Genomic DNA, 21,302 nt, shown 5'->3' on the forward strand with positions numbered 1-21,302 from the left:
CTCCCTCTGCCTATGTCTCTGCCTCTCTCTCTTTCTCTCTCTGTGACTATCATAAATAAATAAAATTTAAAAAAAAAAAAATTCAAAGTTAGAAACTTCTATCAGGATTTTTGTTCTCTAAAGTAAATGCCCGGGATCCCTGGGTGGCGCAGCGGTTTGGCGCCTGCCTTTGGCCCAGGGCACGATCCTGGAGACCCGGGATCGAATCCCACGTCGGGCTCCCGGTGCATGGAGCCTGCTTCTCCCTCTGCCTGTGTCTCTGCCTCTCTCTCTCTCTGTGACTATCATGAATAAATAAATAAAATCTTAAAAAAAAAAAAAAAAGGAAATGCTCACTCAGTCATGATCCACTTGGTTTATGAATATTCATTAGCTAAACGTGACTAAACAATCCTTGGGTCTTATTCTCCTGATTAAACAGGCCAGTGAGTAAACTGGATATGAAATGGGTTTCAAGTATTTTTAACAGTATCTAGGATTCACTTACTCTTTTGGCATTGCTAATATTTGGGAGTCTAAATACTACTATACAGACATTGCCCCCAAAACAACATTCAACTCACGTTGCTACTTCAGGAGACTGAAACTTTCAGGGCTAATTTAGACTAGAGCGGAGTCTGATTAAAAGGGAGGTCAGAGATTCTGACAAGGGAAATAACAGACCTGGCCTAGTTGAAGGTGGATAGTGATAGACATTATTTATCCAGAGACAGCCTGACACCTAAATCTCACCTGAACTCTAAAGGTCTTCTGGGGAACCCATAAGCAAGTGAAGTTGTATTATTTTATAATCTATTCAGTTGCTGCAGGAAAGAATACTGGCCTTTTTGTTGGCTGCCAGCTGATCAGCAGTCTACCCACAGGAAACAAAAGCCACCATTTACATAAAACCGTTTTTTCCTTCTTCCTTCTCTACTCTTTCTCATATATAAATACTGTTTTTGCTTTTGCTAGATTTAATCAATCATTGTTTTCCCTTATATACAAGTTTTTTTTTTTTATGTTTATGTATTTACTTAAGTAATCTCTACACCCAACATTGGGCTTGAACTCACAACCCTGAGATCAAGTCACTGCTTTTCCGACTGACCTAGCCAGGCATTCCCTTTATAAACAAGTCTTTAATTATTCTTAGACAGGGAAAGGATTGGTCTTTGACCTTGTCTTCTCTCTGCATTCTTTCCCATGGTCAGTTCTTCACTGACGTATTTCTATCACCCCTTTGACAATTCCCAAACCTAACTTTATCCAACTACCACCAAGCTACTTCTGCTTGAATGTCCTACCATCACTCCAAACTCACATCCCAAATGAATTCACTTTTTTCTCTAAGCCAACCTCTCAACCAATTGCCAAACACACAGGTTGAAACCAAGTTATTCTCAACTTTACTAGAAAGCAAATGTTTCTTGGACTGGTTTCTTGGGTCCAAGAGGAAGATTTCCTCTAAATACTCCTGATCTCTTCTCATAACTCTTCTCCCTTGGCTGAAGCTTCAGGGACATAGAGCCAGATTAAGGGTAGCTTGACCCTTTCTTCCCTTATTTTGGGAACCAGCTGCCCACAGGTTCTGTTGCTCTATTTTGTAAGTTTCACAGGCATAGGCTCTGCCTTTTGACAGAGGTGGAGGGATGTTTCATTCAAAGGAATGTTAGGATCTCATGATTTGGCAAAGAACAGAAAAGAGAGATCTGGTGAGGAATGTGGAGAGTAAAATATCACATACAAGTTGAGGCTACAATGGGACCACCACTTGAAGCATTTCACTTTTCAAGTTGGCCATGTTGAAATGCAGGCCACTTTGTTCACAGGCAAGTGTTTTTCTAACTGATTTTATGTACAGGCTGGGATGAAGGAGTACCTTAGCAAAATGCCAGTCACATGGTTCAGTAAAGCCAGTCCTTAACACAATCTCTGTGGTGGAAGCACATAAGGGCTAAGGTGTGGGCACTGACCTTGGCCTTATTAGCAGAGACCCACTGCCTTCCCTTGTGGGGCATCTGCAAAGCCTAAGCAGCAGGGAAGACCTCGGTGAACAGGGTCTACTGAGCCACAAATTTAACTACAGGGAAGTCCTTCCCCATACACGCCTTTTAGATACTGGGGTAAAACAAGTATTTGGTCCTTTACTATGTCTTTTAGCTAGTTCGAGAGGCCAGGGCCTTTAAACTGCAATTAAATTCTACATATGCAGGACACCTGGGTGGCTTAACCGTTTGGCACCTGCCTTTGGCCAGGGTGTGGTCCCGGAGTCCCAGGATTGAGTCCCCCATCGGGTTCCCTGCATGGAGCCGGCTTCTCCCTCTGCCTGTGTCTCTGCCTTTCTGTCTATCATGAATAAATAAAATCTTAAAAAAAAAAAATTCCACATATGCTAAGGAGCACAAGTGTATGAGTTCCAGACTTTGTTAGGCCCAGCCCAGCGGACAGAATGGAAGGGCTGTCCCAAATTCCATCCCTTATATCCTGAGCTAGACTCAAGGCCAAAGGACAAAACCAGAATTCATGTGTGGTTTTTTTTCCCCTTCATGGTTTACTCCCCACTTGCTGGTCTGTCAATAACTCTGACTATGGGGCAGCTTGGGTGGCTTAGTGGTTTAGCACCGCCTTCAGCCCTTGGCTTGATCCTGGAGACCTGGGATCGAGTCCCACGTCAGGCTCCTGCATGGAGCCTGCTTCTCCCTCTGCCTGTGGCTCTGCCTCTGTGTATGTGTGTGTGTCTCTCATGAATAAATAAATAAGATTAAAAAAACAAAACAAAACAGGGCAGCCCTGGTGGCGCAGTGGTTTAGCGCCTGCCTTCAGCCCGGGGTGTGATCCTGGAGACCCGGGATCGAGTCCCACACGGGGCTCCCTGCATGGAGCCTGCTTCTCCCTCTGCCTGTGTCTCTGCCTCTCTCTCTCTCTCTGTGTGACTGTCATAAATAAATTAAAAAATATATATTTTTTTTAATTTTTATTTATTTATTTATCATAGTCACAGAGAGAGAGAGAGAGAGGCAGAGACACAGGCAGAGGGAGAAGCAGGCTCCATGCAGGGAGCCCCGTGTGGGACTCGATCCCGGGTCTCCAGGATCACACCCCGGGCTGAAGGCAGGCGCTAAACCACTGCGCCACCCAGGGATCCCTAAAAAAAAATATTAAAAAAAAAAAAAAAAAGAAACCTGCTCCATAAGATCAGAAGCAGTACAAGAACGAAAATAAAGGAAAAGAGGTTTTGGGGTTTTTTTTTTTTTTTGAGAGATTTTTTAAAAAGCAAGTTGATATCTTGGAAAACAACTGAGAGACAAATCTCTAGGGCATGGCTATGTAAATTCATTCCTTCCCCACTTTCTGTAGCCTAGCAAAGAGCTGGTTCCATGGGTCTTCCTTCTCTCCAACGATAAAAATGTCAGAAATTCAATGAGCCTTCTGAAAAGGAGTAGGGGAATACAGAAAAAGAAAAAGAAAATGCCCAAAGAGAAGTGTCTGAAAGAAATACTACTCGTGGCACATCCAGAAGCTCAGAAGCTGAGACAGGATCTGGAGGAATGGCAAAGGTCTCAATTCTCACTGGGTCCCTGAGGCAACAAATTTTAGAATAGTAGCTTCAGGTAAAAAAAAATAAAAATAAAAAAATAAAAAAACACCTGCCACAGTAATGCTCAACTAAAACTCACGGGGTAAAGGACCACCCTCCTGTCCCCCACGCATAGGAGCCATGTGTCCTGGGCCTGACCAACTCTACAGAAGAAAACAGTGGCCAACTGAGAGCTGTTCACAGTGGGGCTGGGTAAGCCATGTCATAGAGCTTACCCTCAATGCAGCTTGGGGACGCCAGAAACACAGGACCCAAAAGAGAAACGGTATTAAGAAATTTGAATATATTGGACAAAAAAGAAAGACACCTCAAAGACATGGTTTGGGGCTGCTACTATTGTAAATTAACACTGTAAGAAGGTGGCATCGTCTTAAATACCACTAGCTGAAAAACAAAGACTAGACAAGACGCAGGTAGAGGCCCCTCAGAATATAATCAACACAGGTCATAATTAATCTCATAATAGGTGATTCTCCCGAGTTTAGATTCACAAGTTAGGAGACTCAATAACTGTTATAGAATTACCAGAGCCACAGTGACATTGAGTCAAGACCTTTTCAGCCTATTCACCTTCCCTCACATTGAGTATGAGTCTTTGAAAAGGTTTCTAGGGACAAAATCTACTACAAGCTCAAGGTGATCTGCTTCCTAAATTCAGTGAATGTGAAGCAATGCTGTCATAACTTTGTATGTCCTATTAATGATTTAGATTCTTTTTGGTGTTACTTAAGGCTTTTAGGAGACCTGGCATTGAAGTCTGGCAGCACAGAATTAGAAGGTGGCGAATCTGGTTCTCACAATATGTTCTCCAACAGCTCTACCAGTATTAAATAAGCTGACATTTGGTCTCTACCTGCCTGCCATTACTCTATTTCTGTTGGTTCTGAGCCCAAGTTCAGAAAAAGGGTGTTGGGCACCTGGGTGGCTCAGTCAGTTAAGCGGCTGTCTTCGGCACAGGTTATGATCTCAGGGTCCTGGGATCAAGCCCTGAGTCAGGCTCCCTGCTCAGTGGGGAGTCTGTGTCTCCCTCTCTCTTCCCCTCTGCCACTCCCCCTGCTTGTGCTCTCGAGTGCACTCTCTCTCAAAAAAAATAATAAGATCTTTAAAAAAGAAAAGAAAAAAGGTGTTATTTATTGAGTCTCCTAAAATCCTATCTGCCCTTCCTTTCATTATATAGGCTTGTTGCTCAGGGTAGTCAAAACAACTATAAAATATGGAACTAAAGCCTTCGCCAGTGTGTGTGGGTTAGACAGAAAAGTGAGCTAATGACCATGGTCTAAAAATCGGCAAAATCCCTATAGTGCAAACGTATGTTAATGAAGATAAAGGTAGGGCAGCCCTGGTGGCGCAGGGGTTTAGTGCCGCCTGCAGCCCAGGGCGTGATCCTGGAGACCCTGGATCGAGTCCCACATCAGGCTCTCTGTATGATGCCTGCTTTTCCTCTGCCTGTGTCTCTGCCTCTCTCTGTCTCTATGAATAAATAAATAAAATCTTTAAAAAAAAAAAAATGGAGTACGTCACTCTTTATCTCAGGCTTGTAAGCTGAAGCCCCATGTTGGGTATAGAGATTACTTAAAAATAAAACCTTAAAAAAAAAAGGGAATAGAAAATAAAATTGGACCTGAAACACCTGGAAAATAAGACTAAAACCTGATGTCTGGTCAGTAGCATATGGTTAAGTTTACTCTAATGCTGTGAAGGCAGAAATGGACATGTGGGGCAGCCCGTGTAGCTCAGAGGTTTAGCGCCGCCTTCTGCCCAGGGCGTGATCCTGGAGACCCAGGATCAAGTCCCACGTTGGGCTCCCTGCATGGAGCCTGCTTCTCCCTCTGCCTGTGTCTCTGTGTCTTCCATGAATAAATAAATAAAATCTTAAGAAAAAAAAAGAAGAAAGAAAGAAAGAAAGGAGGAAGGAAGAAAGAAGGAGGGAGGAAGAAAGAAGGAGAAAGGAAGAAAGGAGGAGGAAGGAAGAAGGAGGAGGAGGGAAGAAGGAAGGAGGAGGAAGGAAGAAGGAGGAGGAAGGAAGGAAGAAGGAGGAGGAAGGAAGAAGGAGGAAGAAGAAGGAGGACGAAGGAGGAGGGAGAAGGAGGGAGGAGGAGGAAGAAGAAGGAAGAAGAAGGAAGAAGAAGAAGAAAGGGACATGTGCCTTCACCAGCCAAGCAGGACTGGACTTTCTGAAAGACATCGTGTGGAAACAAGCTACCAGAATCACAGACCTCCCTTCCAACTTTCCAGAAGTGCAACACCTGTATACCTGGCACTAGAATCAGTTAATATATATATATATATGCGTGTGTGTGTGTGTGTGTGTGTAGATATAAAGATATAGATGACAGTTATGGCTTATTTTCACTCTTCTCAAATTCAGTGACTCCAAGAAAAAATGTCACCACCCTTCTTCAACCTGCCACACTATCCCATCTCCATACTTAGACCACACACCAGGAATACCCGCAGTCCTCACCTCACTTTGCATTGCTTCTACAGGCTGCTGGAGAACCCACCCACCCTACCCCACGTTCCTTAGCGACATGTCCAAGGCCCTTCCAACTAGCTTCCCTCACGGCCTACGGAAACCCAGAGCCCAGGTAAGAACCCTCGGTCACCACCTCCACCTCAGCTGTGCTCCCTCGGGTCTAGGTATCGCCTGAGCGCGAGACTTGGGACGGCTGCCACGGCCCTCGCGATGCAGCGCCCAAGTTCTTCGCCCTCCACGTAGCTCCGACAAGTACCGGGCAGCAACCACGAGCCAGGCACTACCCTAGAGAGAAAAGTAACAGAACGAGTCGAGCAAGCTCCGTCCCATTGCCAGGCGGCCCCCTCCCCCGCGCAGGGCCGCCCAGGAACGCCCGCCTCCCTCCCGCCTGAGGGCGCCCAAGCCGGCGCGGAGGGGCAGTTCCCGCCCGAGACGGCCCGTCCCTTCGTACAGCCCGGGACAGGCGCTGCGGAGAGACAAGGGCCACCCGCAGCACCGGCGCTGGGCCCGCAGGCCGTCTAGCCTCCGCCCGGCCACTCCCACTGCGCCGTCTCCCCCTTACCTCACACACCACGCCTCCACTTCCGGCCGGGTCCGCGGCTTCCCGGCAAGGACCCCCGGAAGGGCTGCCCGGCCGAACGCCCGAAAGACCCCGCCTGGGCCGCGCAGGCTAGCTACCGCGGTGCCTGGTGGCCGGGCGCCGCGGTGGAGAACCAGGTGAATCCAGACCTGAACTCCTGCTGGGCGGGAGCCAGAACAGCTCAGAATCCGGGGTGCGCTGAGGCCCTGGTGCAGGGGGCAGGAGTCCCGCGGCTGCAAGCCTAGAGAAATGAGGGGCAGCAAGGAGATGGATTGGTGTCAAGAACTGGGGCTGAGAGCCTGGGGTGTTGGGGAGCTGGGCCTCAGGTGTCGGGGGAGGGTAGAGGACGGGGAGCCGAGACAGAGTTAGGGGGTTGCGGGTCCCCGTGGCGCCTGGGAGGATGAGGGGCTTGCCCCACCCCACCCCCACCCCCACCCCGCTCCCTGAAGCAGAGGAATGGGCACCTCAGGTGAGGGGGCGAATACCCTGGCAACTTCTGAAATTTGTGATTCTCTGATAAAGCAACTTTGAAGTTGAGCGAGTTTCTTGATCTGTCAACATTTGTTGTAAATCAAGGGCCAAGACCATCATTACTTGGCTGGCATTCGGAAAGGAGCCACATCCTTCCCCAGAGGGCCCCTGGCAGCTTGGCCTTGCAATAGCTGGATGAGACACATTCATTCATTCATTCAACAAATACTGTTGAGATTCAATTATGTACTAGACACTCTGCATAGGTGAGCATCTTTTAATGCTTTCATGGAGCTTACCTAATGAGTGAAGACATAACTGAAGAAAAGGTCCGAGAAGCCATAATAGGGGAAGTGAACTAAAATCTAGTAGATGGATAGGCAGTAACCAGAGGAAGCACATTTTGGACTGTGGAAATGTCTCACATGATGAGATTTACATTTTTAGTACACTGGCTGCTGTGTGGAAATTGTAGAGGCTGGCAGGAGTAGAAATTGAGAGGCCATCGAGGAGGCTGTTGCAGAAATCCAATGAGGGTTGATGAAGTCTTGGGCTAGGGTGGTGGCCCTGGAGGAGAGGATTGTATGGATTTGAGAGACACTGCTTAGGTCAAATTGCCAGAACTTGGTGATAACATGGATATGGAAGGTGAGGGAGAGATGTTAAGGCTGTCTCTCCTTAGATTATGGTGAAGCTTCCTTTTGCTTTCAGTTACTCACAACCTGGGATATTAGGGAGAGTGGGTTGGCTGGACTTAATTTTGTGGTTTGAGTGGAGCATCCAGCTGAAAGCTGTAGAAAGGACATGAGTAGGGGAGACCCTAGCACTGCCTTTAACATGATTGTCAGGCTACTTTCAGCCTAAAAGAAATAAGTGTTGTCCAGACTATTCCTGTGTGTCTTCATGGAAGTCTTCTCCATATTTGTTGGCAAATTTAGGAGCTCCACTAGGTAATCTTTTATACTTAGTCCTTAGTCCTGATCAGATGATCGGTTTCTCACATGTGAATAGAATTTCACAGTTGAGAGATACCCCACATTCTCTTGGTCCAGTTTAAGAAATACTTTTATGTTCCTTATATCATTTCCATGATTATTTATTGAGCTCTTATGCTATGCTAGGCTCTAGAAATACAAAGATAGACAGAACAAGACTGTATAGGTTCCATTAGTCAATTAAACTGACCTTTGTCCTAGGCATTGTTTCAGCTGCTTCAGATACAAAATGGTTACAAGTGGTCCTTGACCTTGGAGTTGCATATCCACAGGCCTTGCCATTGAGGACAGCTGCGTATATTAAAGAATTGATTGGGACGCCTGGGTGGCTCAACGGTTGGAGTCCCAGGATCAAGTCCCATATCGGGCTCCTTCCATGGGGCCTGCTTCTCTCTCTGCCTGTGTCTCTGCCTCTCTCTCTGAGTCTCTCCTGAATAAATAAAATCTTTAAAAAAAAAAAAAAGAATTGATTTGGGCAGGGGAGATCCTGATCTCTATGTAAGATTAGATAAGAGATGGTATGTATCCAGCAGACTTCTTTAAGAGTATCCTGGCAACATCCCAATTCTTGTCCATCCAATCTTCCACTTCTAGAATTGATGGGAGCACCCTATGGGATAGAAAGCCTTATGAATGGAAACAGTTACTGTACATTTGGGGCCAGGCTGTTTAGCAATGTAAATTGTAAATCCTCTAAAACACAATGAAAAGTTAGAAATTGAAGGGACCATTGGCAGAGACAAGTAATGTTTAATCTTGAATTTCTCCTGAATAGGTAACTCCTTTGTATGTAACCACCATAGGCCTTGAAAGTGAGATGGCTGTTGGCTTTCAAGGTTACATGGCTCCAGAGTAGGGAGGGTGGGGAGCGTAGCATGGAGGGGTCCTTAATCCAGCTTTCTGATGGCAGGAGTGAGATGACCTCGATCTTGCGAAGCCCTCAGGCTCTCCAGCTTACTCTGGCCCTGATCAAGCCTGATGCTGTTGCTCACCCCCTGATTCTGGAGGTAAGAAGGAATCCTAAGCCTCTACTGTATGCCCTGGGCACTGCTTCTGTTTCTGGGGCTGCAGAGCCATTTGTGAAGACTGACAGCACAGTCCTATGAAAGATGCTATGGAGGCAAAGCTAGGACCTGTGGACTCTGACTCTAAGAAGACAAAAATCTACTGGAGAATTGGGGCAGATAAAAAATATAAGGGTCCAATACAGTAAGAAGAACCAAACCTCAAGACAATGTATGTATATTAGTTTTCTCTGGCTGTGTAACAACTTACCACAAACTTAGCAGCTTAAGACAACATTTCTTATCTCACAATTCTAGAATTTAGAAGTTCAGTAGGCTTTCCTGGATTTTTCCTTAGGGTCTCACAAAGCCAAAGTTAAGGTGTTGGCTGACTGGCTCCTTAGCTGGAGGATCTGGGAAAGAATCCACTTCCAAATTTGTTCGGGTTGTTGACAGAGTTTGATTCCTATGGTTATAATACTGAGGTCCCCATGTCCTTGCTTGCCTTCAGGCAAGGACTGCTCCCAGATTTTAGAGACCACTCACATTCCTCATCACATGGCTCACTCCATCTTCAAGACAGCAGTGGTGTGTTCAGTGCTTCTCATGCTTAAATCTGACTTCTCGTTTAGCTGCTAGCCAGATAAAAGTCTGCTTTTAAAAAGTTCATATGATTAATCAGGCTCATCCTGATAACTTCCCTTTTGATTAAAGCAAAGACAACTGATGGAGTGGCTGGGTGGCTCAGTTGGTTGAGCATCCAACTCCTGATTTCAACTCAGGTCATGATCTCAGGGTCATTGGACTGAGCACCATTTTGGGCTCTGTGCTCAGTGGGGAGTCTGCTTGAGATTCTTTCTCTTGCCCTCTTCCTCTCCCCTCCCTACCACATACTCTCACTCTCTCTCTAAAATGAATTTTTAAAAATAAATACACCAAAGTCAATTGATAGCAACCTTAATTACACCTGAAAATCCCTTTTGCCATATGATATAATCATATTGCATCATATTCACAGTCCTGGAGAGTAGGGTGCAGAACCTGGGTGGAACTAGGGGAGGGTCATTGTAGGGTTCTGCCTACAATAGTTGGATAAGTACTAGCTGAGCAATTCTGCTAGGTAAGCACACTGTGGTGCAGAGGAAGACCAGAGCAGTCAGAAATGGTGGCCTGCAAGTGTTGGGACCTGGCCAGGCTCAAAGGAAGGATGGGCTTCAGTTAGTGTTCAGGAGGGCAGGTATTCCCTAGAGGGAGATACTGAAACAGGAACACATATGGTGGATCTGAGGGCCACAGGCAGGCTGGGGTGATGGGACTAGAGAATTGGAAGAGGTGGAGGACAAGGACAGTACAGCCTTGAACACTGGGCTAGAGTAGTTGTACCTCATTCCATAAGTAAGGTTCTGACCAGAGTGTGACATATATTTTTATGGTGTTCTTAATCTGTTGAGTGTGATAGTTTGGAGAGAATGGGACAAACTCAAGGCAGGACCACTATCAAAATATTTTTAGGATGGTTCGAGAAGCGGGTCATGTGGGCTGTAGGAACAGAAGGGCAGAGATGGCACTTCCTGCCCCCTGCACCCGAGGCTCATGCTCTGGCCATGTGACTGAAAGTCTTTACCTCACTCCACCTTCTTTCTCTTCCTACCCAACTATGGGACAGACTCTCAAGTCCTGGGCTCTGGTGGGTCCTCATGGTTCTTTTGATCAGTCTGTGTCTCCTATTCATTCCAGAGGTCCCTTTGACCAATTTTTATCTTTGATGTGGTTGTTTATCCAGGCTGTTCATCAGCAGATTCTGAGCAACAAGTTCCTTATTGTACGAATGAAAGAACTTCTGTGGAGAAAAGAAGAATGCCAGAAGTTTTACCAAGAGCATGAAGGTAGGATCAACAGTCCTTTGAATGGGAGACTTCTCTGTCTCAAGATGTGTGCAAGAGAGATTTTCACCTGGATGCACAATAGCAGGCTGTCTCTGACCTACCAACTGTAATACTGTGGCCATTCTTCTGAAGTCTCGCTTGATACACAAACTTTTCATGATCATCAATCTTCGGAAAATATTTTCCAGGGGGTGTCTAAGTGGCTGTCAATTGAGTGTCCAATTCTTGATTTTGGCTCAGGTCGTGGTCTCCGTGTCGTGGGATCAAGCCATGGGATCGAGCCCTGTGTTGGCTTCATGCTCAGTTTGGAGTCTGCTTTTCCCTCTCCCTCTGGTCCTCCCCCCACTTGCACTCTCTCTTTCTCTTTCAAATAAATAAATACATTAAATCTTTAAAAAAAATTTTTTTTCTAGGAGGGTTCCACTTCGTAGTCCTAACCAAAAATTTAGTTTTATGTCCTGATGATATCAGTAGTTAGTAGTTAGTGCATGTTTACTATTTCAGACCTTGTCCTGGTGCTCATGATTTCATTGAATTTTCCCTAGAGCCCTATGGGGTGTAGGTATTGTTATGTCTCCAGTACAAAGATTAGGAGCCTGAGTTAGGAAAATTAATGACCTACCCAAAATTGCACAGGTTGTAAGTGGCAGTGCCTAGATTCAGACCCAGGTATGTCCTTATTCTTTTCTCTAAAACAGTTTTTATTGGGGTGCCTGGGTGGTGCAGTCGGTTGAACATATGACTCTTGGTTTTGGCTCAGGTCATGATCTCAAGGTCATGGGATTGAGCCCCCCATCAGGCTCCACTCTCTCCCTTTCTCTCTCTGCCCCTCTCCCTTGCACTCTCTCTCTAAAGTGGATGAATAAATAAATAAAATCTATTTCAAAAATATTTGAGAGAGAGAGAACATGAGCAGAGAGAGGAGCAGGGGACGAGGGGCAGAAGGCCAGAGAGGCAGAGAGAAGCAGACTCCCTGCTAAGCAGGAAGCCCAATGTGGGACTCGATTCCAGGACCCTGACTGAGCCACTCAGGTACACCAAATCTTTTTTAAAAATAAAACAATTTTTGTTATTTTGAGTAAGGAGGCAGAAGTACAAACGTTCTCTTGGGCACCAATGTCTTGATGAAGTTACTCTCTCCTTGCAGGGCGTTTTTTCTATCAGCGGCTGGTGGAGTACATGGCCAGGTACTTCTAATTTTCGTTTTGGCATCTTTATCCACCAAGATTTATCTCTCGGGGCAGCCCAGGTGGCTCAGCGGTTTAATGCCACCTTCAGCCCAGAGTGTGATCCTGGAGACCTGGGATCAAGTCCCACGTCAGTCTCCCTGCATGGAGCCTGCTTATCCCTCTGCCTGTGTCTCTACCTCTCTCTCTGTGTGCGTGTGTGTCTCTCATGAATAAATAAATAAAATCTTTTAAAAAATTATCTCTCTTGCTCCCTAAATTTTTAAGTTTCATTTGACACTCTTTAAAGTTGTAATCAGTGTTAAGTGTCTGAAGATACATGGACTTGAGGCTATGACTAAGCCAACACTGACCTGGTAGCCACTTGTCCCATGATGGTTATTGGTCCAATGGCTAGAGAAGAGTGTTGTTAAATGCTACTGAGCCACTATGCTGACCTCTGTGGCCTTTCATGTATACACGGAGTGGCCTTCCATCACTTACTACTTGAAGCAGCATCAGTCCTTAGCTAGAAAGGCAGGGTAACTCTCAGGACATAGTATGCCTTTATTCATGCCCTGCTCACAGTGTGCCCTCCTCAACCACATAGCCAGATTCCTGACATGTGCTCCTTTTGTACACAGCGGACCAATCCGAGCCTACATCCTTGCCCGCAAGGATGCCATCCAACTCTGGAGGACCCTGATGGGACCCACTAGAGTGTTTCGAGCACGTCATGTGGCTCCAGATTCAATTCGTGGAAGTTTCGGCCTCACTGACACCCGCAACACGACCCATGGCTCTGGTGAGTCCGCCTCCCCTGTCCTTGGCCACCAATAAGAGAGGATGGTTTGGGGTTGGTGGTCAGGCCATATGTTGGAGTTAAGGGGTAACCCTGCCATAAACTTTCCTCCCAAATACATTTCTCTTCTTTTGTGGCCATCTCCGCAGACATGGCCTCAGGACTTAGGGTCAGGAGGCAGAACTAGAGGCTCAGGTTTCTGAATCTGATTATAACTGTCTCTTGCCTCCAACTGGCACTCCTTATGAGAACTCCTTCTCTTTCTTACCTCTCCTTGCAGACTCTGTGATTTCCGCCAGCAGAGAGATTGCAGCCTTCTTCCCTGACTTCAGTGAACAGCGCTGGTATGAGGAAGAGGAGCCCCAGCTGCGCTGTGGCCCTGTGCACTACAGTCCAGAGGGAGGCATCCACTGTGCAGCCGGACCAGGAGGCCCAGGACCAGCCTGATGCAAGCCTGTTGGTCTGTGAAGACTGGCTGCACTGCCCAGCCTTTTCTCAGAGACCTAGGACCAGGGAGGCCTGGGGATCGTAGCACCATCTTTGCTGGGCACCACACATACCTGAGGATCTAGCTCCTTACTTCCACCTGCTCTAGAATCTAGCTATCTACCTCTTTTCCAGAATGTTCATGGGTGGTTCAGAGCAGTAATGGCTCCTCTTTTCTCTAAGAACTATTCATCCTTTTCAAGGAGGAGTTTGCCTAATTGACTTGCCTGAAAAATGCAGTGACTATAAGCACCACTTGGCCTGTCTTCCTCAATAAAAGTCAGTGTTCTACTGAATCTTCAAGACTAGGAGCACTATTCTAGGTGCTTTCTCTCTTTCTCCTTAAGTGGAATAATTAAACCTGTCCCAGGAATGCCTGGGTGGTTCAGTCTGTTAAGCATCAGACTCTTGATTTTAGCTCAGGTCATGATTGATTGGGTCGTGGGATTGAATCCTGCATCAGGCTCTGTGCTTAGTGCAGTCTGCTTGAGATTCTTTCTCTCCTCCATCTGCCCCCCATCTTGCTCTCTCTCTCTCAAATAAACTTAAGAAAAAAACTGTCCTGGAGCCAAGTTTCTGGTCTATGCTAAATGGAGAGGATTGTGTAGAAATCTCCCAGAAGGTTCACACATGTGTGTAGCTTGTCTAGTGCATAAAGGAACCCAGTGACAAAGTTGAGTGTGGGCCCAAATGCATGTTGTGCACCAGGGGTAGGGCTGCATCCTAGGGGAAGGGGCAACTTTTATTTGAACAAGGATGTGTCTGCCCAATAGAAGCATGTTTTTATGACTCACTTTTCTGTTTTGCACAAAGCCACTAAAGTTAGCCATGTCTCTGTTATAGATGAGAATGAAAGTTAACCATTGCTACATTACAAATCACCTCAACATTTAGTGACTTAAAACTGTAGTTTATTTTTATGTGTCTCTGGATTGGCTGGGTGATTCTGCTGGTGTCACTTGGACTCACTCATGTGGCTGCATTCAACAGGTGGGTCAAATGTGGTATTTTATCCTGAACTGCTTCATAGCATGATTGTTTCAGGGTTCCAAGAGGACAGGCCCCCATTCATAAGCTTATTAAGCTGCTGCTTGTATCATGTTTGTTAATATCTCATTGGCCAAAGCAGGTCATGTGGCCAAGCCCAGGGTCCAAGTGTGACGAAACTATAAGGGGGGCATGGATACTGGGAGGTGTGAATCATTGGGAAGGAGGAGGGGTGCCATAACTATGACAATTTACCATACAGGGAGTAGTGAGGAACCTTGAATTTATATAGAATTTGTGAAAAATATTTGCACAAGCTAACAAAGCAGATAAAGAAATAGAGAAGGAAGGAAAGAAACAAGGATGTGTGGATCAGGAAAGTCAAAAGAAGAGTTTTTCTGGAGAATGAAGCAATGTTGAATATTGTTATGAAGTCCAGAAAGATGAAGCTTTTAAAATACCCTCTAGGGATCCCTGGGTGGCGCAGCGGTTTAGCGCCTGCCTTTGGCCCAGGGCGCGATCCTGGAGACCCGGGATCGAATCCCACGTCAGGCTCCTGGAGACCCGGGATCGAATCCCACTTCAGGCTCCCGGTGCATGGAGCCTGCTTCTCCCTCTGCCTGTGTCTCTGCCTCTCTCTCTCTCTCTCTGTGACTATCATAAATAAATTAAAAAAAAAAAAAATTAAAAAAAAAAATACCCTCTAAATGTGGCAGCATGGAGGTCACTGTGACCTTGGCGAGAGCAGGTCCTCTGTGCCAATAGGGGGGTTACCTTGCGTGGAAGATGATGGGCTGAAGCATTTATAGTGTCCTACTACCTTTGGGCTTAGAGTGAAATATCTAAGTGTCTTAGAGAATCTTCTCACATCCAAATCTATAAATGTATCTGCATATGCTCCCACCTTCTCTTCTCTTCCTATTACAATACAGGAAGGGTCCTGCTTCCCATTAAGCCAGTCTTTCCATGTGCTCTGAATCCCACCTTGTTCTTTTGATTTTCTAGTCTCTACTGCACTTTCACTTTCTCTGCTGGGTCCCTTCCCTTTGAATTCAAACATGTTTTGGTGTCTCCCATCTTTCAAAATCTTTTTAACTCCACTTTCCTCTTCAGCTACCTCTGTTTCTTCATCTCTATACAAACAAACCCACACCAGTTGTCTGCTCTAACAGGCTCATCCCCCTTTTCCCAGCAGCCCACTCCAGTGTGGCTTGCACACTAACCACTCCAGAGGAGACTGGTTTCCTCATGCTTTTATCACTGTTGCCCAGTTCAGCACCAGACATAGGTATCATTGCTTTGTAAATAGCACTAAGCTATCCATAGTGTGGTCTTTGACATTGCTTAGGATCCCTCCATCTTTAAAATCTTGAAATCCTATTTTTAAATCATAGTCTTCTATATTCGTCTCTCATGTCTTCTAGACCTAGACTATTTGCTCATTCACTCTCCTATGTAACTTTTTCATATATTCTCTCTCCAAACCTCCAATAGCTTCTTTCTTCTTCCTCATTGCCCAACTGTTAACCCTGCCTCCTCTTTCAGGAAGTTAACAGCCAGGAAAGAAACTCCATAGACTTCTAAGACCTTACTGAGCACCTACCTGCATCTGTGCTCATGTACTCTGCATCACTCCTGTTAGAATAAACAATAGACAAACCTTCCAACCTCCTATTTAAAGCTTTCCCCATTTTGTGCAGGACATCTTATTGTCTGCCACCTATTCAAGGCATTGCTCCAGTAATTATTGCCTATGCGTCCTGCATCATCAGGAGAGAGATGTTACAAACATGCTGCAGTTCCTCTCATTAAAAAATAAATAAGTAGGGGCTCCTGGATGGCTCCGTTGGTAAAGCATGTGACTTGTAATCTCAGGGTCATGAATTCAAGCCCCACTTTGGGCATGGAGTCTACTTAAAATTTAAGAAATAAAAAATAAATAAAAGCAAATTTTCACACCACATCTCCTTCATGCCACTGTCCCATATCTCTTCTCACCTTTAGCAAAACTCTCAACAGAGTAACCTAGAACAGCAATGACCAATGACTTTCAGTATAGACAAAATGGTGTAGACCCATTTATCTTTGCTCCTCCCTGCTGAGTACAACCATAAACCTGAAAAGAATGCAAAAAAACAAAGGGAACTCTGAAAAGTTCTCTGAAGTAGAACTGGTTTGAGACTTCCAGACTAGAGGAACAACACAGCAGCAGGGCATCTTAGGTCTCCCCACACAACAGAACAAGGTGAGCAAGACTAGGCATTTCCCAAATCCTAACCCAGCAATAGATGGCAGCCCATATGGCCTATTCTTTCCCATGAGTAAACAGACTAAATAGAAAGTCCAGCTCAAAACACCCGGCAAACTGACAGGAGGATTGATCAGGAGTGCCAGCTATCAATAACTAGGGGAAGTACTCTACTTCCTAGCCAAGTCTGCGGCTACCCTCCCCCATGGAAAGATAATAAGCTGATGGAGTAACATAAAAGAGACCAAAACAAGTGCCCAAAGTCCAAGTTCTGTGACCAAAGTTAGACATCTAAGTCAAAGTCAAAAGTAAGTTCCAAGATCCAAGTCAATCCCATGTCTGAGTTCAATGTCCAGGACAAGTTGAGTCCCAAACGAAGGTTCCAGTCTAAGACCCAGGTCCCCCAGTCTAGATCTAGGGTTCTGGTTCAGATCAACATTCCAGGTCCAAGGTCAATGTCCTAGTGTAGGTCTGATGTCTAGGTATGAGGTCTTGACATGAGGTCAAAGTCTCAGTTTAGATGTTGACATTCAAGTAACAGTTGCAAGGGCTAGATCCATCACTGAAGACTGAGGACAGGTCCAACATCACAGACAAAGAGAGTTCCACAGATGAGATTTGATGTTCAAGTCCAAGGTCCAGTTCTATGTCCAAGGGCCAGTTTGAGATCTAAGGGCCAACTCCAAGATCTAGGCCCAAATCTGAGGTCAAGGTCCAGGTCCAGAGCTTGAGAACAAGGTCCCTAAGTCTACATTTAGGTCAAGGGCCAGGTTCAAGATCCATGTCCCATTTCCAAAGCCTAAGACCAATATAAGTATCCAAGATCAAACACAGATCTACACCCTACATTCAAGCCCAAAGGGCAGATCCAAGTTTCAAATGTTCAGTGTTCAAATCTGAGATCCACGATACTATTCTATATCAATATAGAAGTCCAAGTTCAAGGACCAGGTTTATTTTTTTTTAAGATTTTATTTATTTATTCATGAGAGATACAGAGTGAGAGAGAGAGGCAGAGACACAGGCAGAGGGAGAAGCAGGCTCCATGCAGGTAGTCTGATGTGGGACTCGATCCCGGGTCTCCAGGATCAGGCCGTGGGTTGAAGGCGGCATTAAACCGCTGAGCCACCCGGGCTGCCCAAAGGACCAGGTTTAATGTCAGGACTAACTTACAGACCAGTTCCATATCCAATATCTACAACAAAGTTCAGGAGCAGGTCAGTGTTCAGTTCCAAAGACTATATCTAAGATCCAGATCCATGGTCCAGGTCCAACATCTATGTTCATATTTGAGGCTTAGGTCCAAGGTTAGTGCTTAATGTCAAATCTAGGTCCAGATTCACAGTCTAGATTCAAGGCCCATGTTCAAGGTTGAGGTACACTCAACTACTTCCAAAGTGCAGGTTCAGGTCAAGACCCAAAGTCTGGATCCACACAGTCAGATCCAAGGCAGAGGTTCAAGGACCAGATCCAAGGTCCAATTCTAGGCCCATTTCCCAGGTGTAAGGTGAATCTAAGATCCAGATTAAATCCATGTCTAAAGTCCATGTTGAGTTCCAGCTACAAGATCCAGATCTAAGTTCTAGTTCCAAGGTTAGGTATAATCTATTTTTCATAAAAATGAATGTTTGGGACGCCTGGGTGGCTCAGCAGTTGAGTGCCTGCCTTTGGCTCAGGGCATGATCCTGGAGTCCTGGGATCGAGCCCTGCATCCAGCTCCCTGCATGAAGCCTGCTTCTCCCTCCACCTGTGTCTCTGCCTCTCTCTCTCTCCTCTGTGTCTCTCATGAATAAACAAATAAAATCTTAAAAAAAAATTAAGAGGACTGCTTTCACCATATATGTACAGACCATAGATTCATTCCATCCCATTTGGAATGCTAATTTTTTATCTTTTATTAGCACAAATGCCATAAAACTGCCTTTCTAGTCCTTAAACATCCCTGACATTTCTCTGCAAACTATTCGGTAAAAGTTTGTCTACTGGTTTACATCTTTAACTGACAATTAAATAAACTCAGAATTTTTTTAAACTAAGTTTTGGTGGTGTTTGCTTTATGACCTAACATTTGGATTCTAAGAATATTGTTATTACCATTAGTATTTGCCATAATAAATAGCACTTCCTATGGGCCCAGGACTTTGCTACACATGAAAATCAAATTTAATCCTGCTATTATCATTTCATAGATGGGGAAACTGAGGTGGAGAGGTTAAGTAACTTATCCGTAGTCACAAAACAAGAAACAAAACAGGGTACAGGATATGCTCTTAAACAAACCACAGATAACGCTGACTAATTAGGATGCAAAGGTTTATATCCTACTAAATCTGTCCTTAAAGAAAAAAAAAAAAAAAAGCTTCCAAGCAAAGACTAGGTTTTTGGAGAAAAGAAGCCCATGAGAATTAAGCCCCTGACACAGATGCAATATCTTCTGGGGGAAAAGCTAACCCAATTTAGTATATAAACTAAATCTGGAAGCAGTCTAAGGCTGCAGAGCTACCACCAGGATATCCTGATCAGGAGATTTCCAGACACCCAACCCAACTGCATGACTCTCTAAGGACAAAATCAGGCGTGGCTAAATCATGCTGCTCCAGAGGAGCTACTGAATCCAACCCTACCAGGACCCTCACCCAACCAAAAGATACTATTCCCTGAAGTCTGGAGAGCTCTGCTCTGAGATCAGGAATAGAAGAAAGGAGTGGAAGTGGGTGACTAAAGGCAATTCTCTTTCTCCTCCCCCTCCTCCTCTTCCTCTTCCTCCTCCTCCTCCTCCTTCTCTTCTCCTTCTTCTCCTTCTCCTTCTCCTTCTCCTTCTCCTTCTCTTCTCCTTCTCTTCTCCTTCTCTTCTCCTTCTCCTCCTCCTCCTCCTCCTCCTCCTCCTCCTCCTCCTCCTCCTCCTCCTCCTCCTCCTCCTCCTCCTTCTTCTTCTTCTTCTTCTTCTTCTTCTTCTTCTTCTTCTTCTTCTTCTTCTTCGAGAGGTAGAGAGAGTTGGGGGACAGGCATGAGGAAAAGGGAGAGAGAATCCCAGGCAGACTTCATGGAGCCTGAGGCAGGGGTCAGTCTCACCACCCTGACATCATGACTTGAGCTGAAATCAAGAGTTAGATGCTCAACTGAGCCAGTCCGGCACCCCTCTTCCTTCTTTGTTCTACATTTCTAATAAATAGGACTCTTCATTTATCATATTTTTTTAAGTCTATAATGTTCTGAGTAAAAGCCAAACTAGCTCCTCAGAGGGGCCTGCTAGGTTCCACATTCTCTGGTGATCTGCTGCCTTTCTGACTCCATCTATTCTCCACCCTTCATTTGCTTCACCAGAGCCACACTGACCTCCCCTCTTGAAGCCTAGCACTGGCTGGTTCCTATGTAATGAACTCCTTTCTCCCAGACATATCAGTGGTATGTTCCAAGAACCCAAAACTGGGCCTAACATTTGAGAGTTAATAAATATTTTTGAATGAATGAGTGATAGGAGCAGAGTTAATTAAGAAAGAACTAGGGATCCCTGGGTGGCGCAGCGGTTTGGTGCCTGCCTTTGGCCCAGGGCGCGATCCTGGAGACCCGGGATCGAATCCCACATCGGGCTCCCGGTGCATGGAGCCTGCTTGTGTCTCTGCCTCTCTCTCTCTCTCTCTCTCTCTCTCTCTCTCTCTCTGTGACTATCATAAATAAATAAAAATTAAAAAAAAATAAGAAAGAACTAAAGGGTTAGATAGAAGATAGATAAAAGGTTGACAACACTGTCAAAATCAAAGCCTCCTTCTTTTTTTTTCAAAGATTTTGTTTTTAAGTTATCTGTACTGTACACCCAACACAGGGCTTGAACTCAAAACCCCGAGATCAAGAGTCACATGCTCCCCCAACTGAGCCAGCCAGGTACCCTCAAAGTCTCCTTTTTATAGTCTATGTTTTCTAACATCTCACTTATGGTCCTGAAATGAAATTTATATTTAATAAGTTGTGCCCATACAAAGAATATTTTTAAAATAATGTGCTACCCTATCTAAAATATCAAAAAGGAATTTTAAAAAGGAATTTATAATAAAACATTATGCATTTCAATATGAATTTCTTGTCAGGACTGCATTAAGAGACATAATAAAGCAATCAGATGCTATAGGCAGTTCATTGTGGACATGACAGTTACAAATGCAGACAGACAAGGATGTGTCTTACTGATGAGTGGCATGCACATATTTTATTGGTTATAGACACAAATGTGCTATGTAGGTGGTAATTCAAAGACTACAACCAGCTCTGCAATTGGTGGTATGATTTTTTTTTATATTGGTGAATAGTTCTTGATAAAGTTTGAAAGTATTTTCCCTCGATTTACAATCTTTGTAAAAATTACTTTATGATATTATCTAAAACAGATTTATATTCTAGATTCACAGCATTACAAACAGATCCAAGGCCTATGGGGAAAAACCAGCAGAAGAAGGAAGAATTGTTACAGATTTGAGAGACATTTAAAAAAAAAAAGGAATTTGTGGATCTTGTCTGGATCCTGATCCAAATTTGCAAAAAGACTTTTTTGAGATGTTCAGGTAAATCTGAACATGGACTGAGTGTTAGATGATATGAAGGCACTACTGATAATTTTGTGAGATGT

General features: G+C 44.9%; 1 protein-coding gene and 1 long non-coding RNA gene across 12 annotated transcripts in view; one reads left to right on the top strand and one right to left on the bottom strand.

Moving 5' to 3' along the window:
• LOC144290132 (uncharacterized) overlaps nt 1-6,773 on the bottom strand; it is a 38,483-nt gene extending 31,710 nt beyond the window's left edge. For 7 of the 8 annotated variants that reach the window (XR_013357955.1, XR_013357956.1, XR_013357957.1 and 4 more), the window contains exons 1-2: nt 6,508-6,619; nt 6,190-6,341 (exon numbers count right to left, since the gene is read on the bottom strand). This is a non-coding gene — a long non-coding RNA (uncharacterized LOC144290132). Of the gene's footprint in view, nt 1-6,189; nt 6,342-6,507 lie in introns of all 8 variants that reach the window. The other variant, XR_013357954.1, reaches the window with a different exon arrangement.
• Nucleotides 6,551-14,013, top strand: NME6 (NME/NM23 nucleoside diphosphate kinase 6). Of its 4 annotated transcripts, none has more exons than XM_077859035.1 (6): nt 6,551-6,829; nt 9,013-9,109; nt 10,890-10,992; nt 12,140-12,179; nt 12,803-12,963; nt 13,241-14,013. In XM_077859035.1, the coding sequence occupies exons 2-6, from the start codon at nt 9,020-9,022 to the stop codon at nt 13,405-13,407; spliced, it is 561 nt and encodes a 186-aa protein (XP_077715161.1). In that variant the 5' UTR covers nt 6,551-6,829; nt 9,013-9,019; the 3' UTR covers nt 13,408-14,013. The 4 variants fall into 4 exon arrangements, with proteins under 4 accessions (XP_077715161.1, XP_077715160.1, XP_077715158.1 ...); XM_077859034.1 differs by having other exon boundaries at nt 6,556-6,773; XM_077859032.1 differs by lacking the exon at nt 6,551-6,829 and adding an exon at nt 7,134-8,057.
• Nucleotides 14,014-21,302: the final 7,289 nt, after the last annotated feature.

This window comes from Canis aureus, chromosome 19, assembly GCF_053574225.1.
Source record: "Canis aureus isolate CA01 chromosome 19, VMU_Caureus_v.1.0, whole genome shotgun sequence".
Lineage (NCBI taxonomy): Eukaryota > Metazoa > Chordata > Mammalia > Carnivora > Canidae > Canis > Canis aureus.